General features: G+C 44.5%; 1 protein-coding gene across 1 annotated transcript in view; it reads right to left on the bottom strand.

Annotated features, from left to right (window-relative positions):
• LOC137542290 (tubulin-specific chaperone D-like) overlaps window positions 1-7,827 on the bottom strand; it is a 343,085-nt gene that overhangs the window by 314,683 nt on the left and 20,575 nt on the right. The window contains exons 6-7 of the mRNA XM_068264095.1: window positions 5,206-5,352; window positions 5,066-5,121 (exon numbers count right to left, since the gene is read on the bottom strand). Coding sequence (XP_068120196.1) covers window positions 5,066-5,121; window positions 5,206-5,352 — 203 coding nt within the window. The remainder of the gene's footprint in view (window positions 1-5,065; window positions 5,122-5,205; window positions 5,353-7,827) is intronic.

Here is a 7,827-nt window from a genome sequence, read left to right as displayed (position 1 = left end):
GGGGGGGGGGGAGGGAGGGACACGCGTCTCCCCCCAGAGTCGTTCGTCGCGGAAGGGAATCCTGTTTGTTTTCTTGCGACGAACGACTCTGGGGGGAGACGCGTGTCCCCCCCTCCCCCGTCCCCCCCCCCCAGCTGCCAGCATTGTATAGAAGCCAGAGGAGGGCAAAGTGGAGAAGAAGACGAAGAACAGACGAAGGCGGCGGCTTCATCTGTTACATTGCCGCCGCCTTCATTTTAATTGCATTAAGTAACAGTTCCGGCCACTTGAAATACATATTAGTTCCCATTAACACCGTTATTGTTATGTGCCGTATCAATGCAATTAGCGCCACCTGCGGCGCTTCCATTCACACAGCACTACGTTAACTAAGCATGAATGGAATTCGCTACAACAGCGCCACCTGCCGGATGCGCCCGGCTAACAGATAAGTACCGCGTTTTGCACTGAAATGCAATCGCTGGGAAATCGCCTGAAAATGGTGCAGGCTAGGCGTTTGCGTATAGCGTTTTTGGGCGATTTGGGGCGATTAGCGCAAATCTTCCAAATGAGAACGAGCCCATAGACTTTTATTACCCTAGTGCTTTGAAAAGCGCTAGCGTTTTGCCGAAATCGCCGGCAAAACGCTCAAGTTTTAATGGGCCCTTAGAGAGGTTTTCTAAACATGCCTAGCGTTTTTTGGAGCGTTTTTGTGTAGCAGATTTCATATATTGTTACAGTAAAAGCTGTTACTGAACAGCTTCGTTAACAAAAACGCCTGGAAAACCGCTGTGATGTAGCATTTTCCAGAGCGGTTTGAGCTTTTCCTATACTTTACACTGAGGCAGAAACGCTTCTGCAAACCGCAAATGTGCTGCAAGACCCACGTTTGCAGTTTGCTAAAAACCTCAAACCGCTGGTGTGCACCATCCCATTGAAATACATTAGCCAAGCGTTTTCACTGGCGGAAGCGGTTTGCGAAACGCTTCAAAAAACGCTCGGTGTGCACCAGGCCTATGTCTCTCAAAAATACATTAAGGGAGGAATACACCTCTCTGTGAAACAATGTAAATAAACACATTTAAAGCACACACAAACTGACCAAAACAAAATCCTAAAAATAACACACCAAAACATTGAAATGTGCCTTTTACGGGGGTTCGCTACTTACAGGACCCCTATTTCCACCAGCCATCCTTCCTTTGCACTAGTCTGCCCCCTATTCATGTCTCAAATTGTAGCTAGTTGAATGAAAGCCAAAGGCGCTTTTCCAGTTCGGTGCATACTCTGTCCTAAGAGGCACGTCTGAAGTGCTCATGCTCAGAATGCTCCCAGCTGATGCTGTTGTACACAGGCGGGCAGGAGCTTGGACTTACAGGGAGCAAGGAATTGGACAGAGCATGTGCAAAAGCATGAGGGCTCTGCTTCCACTCAACCAGCTGGAGAGGCCACGAACTGGAAATACAGCGTAGCAACGGAGGGGAGGACAGCAAAACCAAGGCACCTGTAAGCATCCGTTTCCACTAGGGCCGAATGCGTGCTAAATCTGCAGCAATTGCCCGCAGTCGAGCCGTGCAGTGTAACGCTGCAATAGGCTGCCAATGTCTTGCCATCCAAATTACACTGCAGTGCGACATGCTGTAGTTTCTTGCAGCAAGCACGGATGCATACTCGCATCGCTGCAAGTGGAAACCAGTCCTAACAGAAGCATTGCAAGAGAACCTGAGACGAAGCACCCTCATGTATTTTACCATATATATCAGTGGGAACATTAGAGAAAACTACCCTGCTCTCTGTTTCATTCTTCTCTGCTAAATCTGCCTGTTATCAGCCCTGATAAGAATCCCCGACTGAGCATTCAGTCTAGCTTTCACCGGAATGATTATAGCCGAGTCAGTCTTTTGTGATGTCTTTTCAAGCCCAAGTCTGCCCCCTTGTGGCTCTGCTTTGCTGCTTCGAGGATAAATAGCAACAAAGCAGAGCCACAAGGGGGCAGACTTGGGCTTGAAAAGACATCACAGAAGACTCGGCTATAATCATTCAGGGCAAAGCCAGATTGAACGCTCAGTCCTGGATTCTTATCAGGGCTGAAAACAGGCAGATTTAGCAGAGAAGAATGAAACAGAGAGCAGAGTAGGTGTTTACTGTCATGTTCCCACTGATATATATGGTAAAATACATGAGGGTTCTTCGTCTCTGGCTCTCTTTAAGACCAACACTTTTGTATGGATCACACTATATATTGTATGATGTGACTTTTTCATGCAGGTTACAGGGCATTCACTTTAGCACATTATGTTATTGAAGCACAGTACTGAACCTACGATCACCCATTTGTTGGCTCTTTTTTTGAGCCAACAGTGGATTTATATATATTTAAATGTACAAGTGGTAATGACTTTATGATAATATTCAGCCATGGGCATATATAACAGATATCATACGGCAAGGCATTGTATGATTATTACCGGTACTTGTTTTAAAAAAATGTAATCATTGTATTTCTATGAGTGTTGGGCTTAAATCCTAAATGGTGATTGCAAAACATCTGTACAAAAACGTTGACAATCTGAGTGGTGCTGTCTTTCAGGGGTTTCTGTTTTTCACTTTTTGCATTTACTAAATTGACCCCAGCACACTCAGCTGATATGTAGGTGGTACGGACATGAAATCCAGCACTGCTGCTGGGGGGGGGCTCCACAAGGCTGAGGGACAGATCCACAGTGGGTGCTAAAAGGAAAAGAGGGGACAGAGAGGCACAGAGGGGGATCAAGAGGCAGAAGGAGACACTGGAGGCAAAGGGGGGCACATGGGAGGCACCAGGGCTGTGGAGTCGGTACAAAAAGCCACCGACTCTGACGCCTCAGCTTAGGATTCCACAGACTCCTCTAATTTGCATATTATGATCTTGTTGATTGAAAGTATGTAACATGAAATTCGTCTCTTAACTGCCAACGCTTAGGAATTTTAAAAGACAACTGAAGTGAGAAGAATGTGGAGACTGCCATATTTATTCACTTTAGTCATAGACTAAAACTAGTCCTTGGTAAGAGTACTTGTAAAAAGGTACAGACCAGAACAAAGAACATCTATCAGGCCCTAGGCAATGTGACTGAGGGTACATGTAAGAATGATGTGCAGATACTCTGCAGGAGAATGAGGGGATTCTTCCTCTATTACACATTCTTCATGTACAATCTGAACCAGGTTTATGGGTGATAGACAACAACTCTGTGTTCAATGTGCACAACATTCTCAGTGGATTCCCTGTAGCTCTGTGGGGAGTGCATATGTAGAGTATAGTACTACTGTGTAACAAAGTAAACCTGAGACAGGTGAAATTAAAGTTTTATACATACCTGGGGCTTCCTTCAGCCCCCTTCAGGCTAATCAGTTCCTCGCTGTCCTCCTCCGCCACCTGGATCTTCTGCTATGAGTCCTGGTACTTGAGCCAGTCCGGCGAAGTGCGCAAGCACACACTCCACCGCCGAGAGCGTACTACACCTGCGCAGTACTGTTGCGCAGGTGCAGAACGCTCCTGGCTGAGGAAGCGCCATGCGGCCAGACTGCGCTGACTGGCTGAATTACCAGGACTCATAGCAGAAGATCCAGGTGGTGGAGGAGGACAGAGAGGGACTGATTAGCCTGAAGGGGGCTGGAAGAAGCCCCAGGTATGTATAAACCTTTCTTTTCATCCTTCTCAGGTACCATTTAATTCGTAGTCACCAAACCAAATTTTAACATATCAAATTATTTGATTTCATGAGCAAAAAGAGTGCGTACATTTGCATAAATCAGAATTAACGCAGAATTATTTCCATCTCATTGACCATCTCTATTAGTGACACATCTACACATCGGGCTTTATACTTACAGCATAGATGTTATTTCGTACATATAAGAGATTCCTGTGTACACATCATATACAGTATACAGTCACAATCAGATATGTATATCTGACCTTAAAAATACGGGGACTGCTTTATTGAAGCAGCACAAGTAACTAATTTTGATTGGTTTATTTCATTTTTGTGGACTAAGCACAGCTATTACTGTATATATAAATGATTTATGATGTCTTATCTGAGAAATAGAAAATTTTATCATATTTTCTATTTTAATTACAGTTTAAATTCATTAGGAGTCGGAGTCGGTGCATTTTTCCCCGACTCCAAACCCAGGCACCCAAAATTGCCCCGACTCCGACTCCACGACTCAGACTCCAGAGCCCTGGGAGGCACAGGGGATAAAAACAGTGTTCGGACTGAAGATCGGATTCAGGATTAAAAACAAACCTACAGTAAAGATTGTTAAAGGATACCCGAAGTGACGTGTGACATGATGAGATAGACATGGGTATGTACAGTGCCACACACACTAATAATTATGCTGTTGTCCTTTTTTTTGCTTTCTCTGCCTGAAAGAGTTAAATATCAGGTATGTAAGTGGCTGACTCAGTCCTGACTCAGACAGGAAGTGACTACAGTGTGACCCTCACCGATAAGAAATTCCAACTACAAAACACTTTCCCAGCAGAAAATGGCTTCTGAGAGCAGGAAAGAGATAAAAAGGATCAATAGCTCAGATTTTAGCTCTGGCATACTTCAATGAATGTGCCATTGAGCAAAAACAAAAAACAGTTAAAACTTAAAAAGTAGATTTGAACATAAAATCAAACTGTGGAATATTTTAAAAAGTCATTTTTAGGAGAAGGAAGATAGATGCAATCATTTGTTTCATTAGTTTATTTTCACTTCGGGTGTCCTCTAACTGGGGACTTCCTGTATAGGATCACCTTGCAGAGTTGGGGTCTCAGGTTCAAGTCTGGGCCTAGACACAATCTGCACCACCAGAAATGCTATTACAATTAAAATGCTATTATTAATTATGGTTATTAATTAAATGGCTATTATTTAAAATGCTATTAAAATGTTATTAATTACAATTAATGCTACACTGCCTGCGGTCCAGACGTGTCACCCACCAAAAACAACTGCCGCATTATGCAAGAAAAATACTAGAAAAGGGTCATCAAACTGCTGAGCGACTGAAATTCTATATCAGGCAAAATCACAGTCAGACTTACTTGGAAACCAGCACAGCGGCCCCGTCTCGCGCCTTGTCGCTGACCAGCAAGTAGGACTGAAACACAGGAAATGAATTCATGTTATTTCCCAACAGCGCACCCTTCTGTCTACTGTGGGTACAGCGAGGCAATGTACCTACCTTGGCCACCTCCAGTATGGTATCCATGGTAGACTGGCGTTTCTGTCCTTCTTCTGTGGAGAGATTCCCATCCAGTCGGGACAGATCAAACGGAATGAGACAAGTCATGGAGAGCCAGAGCAGCAGCATATAACGCGTTTCCCATGTCTGCAATGAGAAACAGGGGGTACACCATGTATACAGACAGCAGCTGGATTTCCATACATCTTCCATAAATAACAATGCGGACATGAGGTATTAAATATAAAAGCTCTAAATCTACCCCTTCCATCGACAGGCAGCGAGGTGCAAGCAGGAGATGAACCTGTGATAGTGGCTGGGTAGTAGGCCTGAAAGATAAATCGAATTTAAATCGAAATCGCGATCACCAACATCACAATTTCGGAATCGTCAAAGTGACAATTATCGCGATCACATAATTTCCCCATGGGGAAGTTTGAAGAAATGGCTTTAAACCTCTCCAAAGTCCCGGCATGTGCGGCCCGCAGCGTTGGACATACCTTCCGCACGAGTTTAACGCTGTCCGTCCTGGTGCTTGGCAAAACTCTGGGTTACTCTATGTCACATGACATACAGGAAGTATTCCGTGCATTAGAGCCTGAAGGAGGAGTGGATAGACGGGCATCGCTAGACTCGTGCTTGAAGCTATGCCCAGAACTGATGAAGCTTGGAGGACAGAGGAGGCACAGAGAGACACAGAGCGGACACAGAGACAGTGCGGGCACAGAGGGAGACACAGGATACACAGAGGGGGCACAGAGACACAAAGGGGGCAAGAGAGAGACCCAGAGAAGGCATAAAGAGGCAAAGGGGGCACAAAGTGATACAGGGGGAAAGAGGGGGAACAAAGCTTGATTTGAAGGAAATCGTGAATTGAATCGAAATCGCAATTTCAGACAGAAATCGCTCAATTCAATTTTTTCCTAAAATCGTTCAGGCCTACTGGGTAGTGCAATGGTAAGGGCTCTGCCTCTGACACAGGTGACCAGGGTTCGAATCTCGGCTCTGCCTGTTCAGTAAGCTGCACCTATTCAGGAGACCTTGGCCAAGTCTCCCTAAGGCTCCCTGCAAATCTGTTTTTCGATTCCGATTCAGTTTCCGATTCACAATTCCGATTTTCGAGGAAAAAACGCAGCACGCAGTAACGATGAAAAATTGGAATCGGATGTAAAAACCGATTAAAAATCGGATTTGCATGCAGTGTGCAGAGAGCCTAACACTGCTACCGCCTAGAGAGTGCGTCCTAGTGGCTGCAGCTCTGGTGCTTTGAGCCCGCCAGGCACAGTGGGGCACAGAGGAGGTACAGGAGACAGAGATGGCACAATGTTTCGACTTAAGAACAGATTCAGGTTAAGAACAAACCTACAGTCCCTAGTTCGTTCATTACCCGGGGACTACCTGTACTGAAGGGGAAACACACAAAAAAAAACAAAAACAAAAAAAAAACACACCCAAAACCTCAGCCCTGACGTGGGAATGTAACTGTCCCATAGACAGTCAACCCACCAAAGATAATGGCTAAGATCAGACTAGACAAAAAAAATAAATAAAAAATTGATAGGGAAAATGTTAGTTTTTCCCTCAAGCAAATATGTGTTAAAAAGTGTATCCTTAGAGCTCCAGTCCATGTTAAGTGTAGCAGCTCTCTGACACAGAATACACAGTGCACAATAACAGACTGCAGCACAGCGTCTGGCATTTGTACCGCACATGCCGGGAACCTGCTTCCCACAACTGCTCATAGAAGAATGACTTCCAGCAGGAGAGGAAAGAAATCCTCTACTACAGCTACAGCTTACCCTAACCCTCCACTTACTCCACATACAGGACAGCAAAGACCTCAGTAACCTCTCACTATCCAGGCTCACCTACCAACACTGTATAAAAGCCTGATATTTGTGCCTTCAAATCCATATTTCAGCAGCAGGTTTGAGGTATTGGAGTTATCCCTCCCCCGTTCAAGGTAAGTATGGCTAACTCAGATATCAAACCGCACTTCAATTGGTGATTCCTGTTATAATTAGCGGGGGACAAGCAATTTGAATGAGATCAACATAAATGAATAAATAATCAATTTAGTTCATGTATTTCCACACAAACTCTATAAAAAAAAAAAACAGTAGCTTAATTGTATATAGTTATACGATTGTCAATAATAATCTCACAGAATTATGCATACAGGGAAATCAACAAGATTTTGATTGATCGTCTATGGAATCCTGCAGTCAACCAACAATCATTCGTCTCACTCGAGCACACTGCAGTGAAAAAATAGTAAACTGTGTCTGCACAAAACAGGTAAAAATGATAAAATAAAAAATACATCAAATGCAAAAAAAAATTACCGTATTTTTCGGACTATAAGACGCACTTTTTCTCCCCCAAAAGTCTTATAAGTCTTATAGTCCGAATGTGCCCGTGTGTAGCAAATGCAGATAGCGCAGCAGAAGTGGTTACCTATCTGCGCGCTTGGTGCTCGATGTCTCCAGCTAGTTTAATGATCCTGGCATGGCGGGGCAGCAGCAGCGTAATCTGACATCCCATCATCCAGCCTTCGATCTTCCAGCGTGGCTGCAGCGGCTGTCCTTGATCCTTATGTGTTGCGGTAGTGGGTCAGAAGAG

Source organism: Hyperolius riggenbachi, chromosome 12 (genome assembly GCF_040937935.1).
Source record: "Hyperolius riggenbachi isolate aHypRig1 chromosome 12, aHypRig1.pri, whole genome shotgun sequence".
NCBI lineage: Eukaryota > Metazoa > Chordata > Amphibia > Anura > Hyperoliidae > Hyperolius > Hyperolius riggenbachi.
Note: the sequence above shows the minus strand (reverse complement) of the source record. Positions and strands in the feature narration are given on the sequence as shown.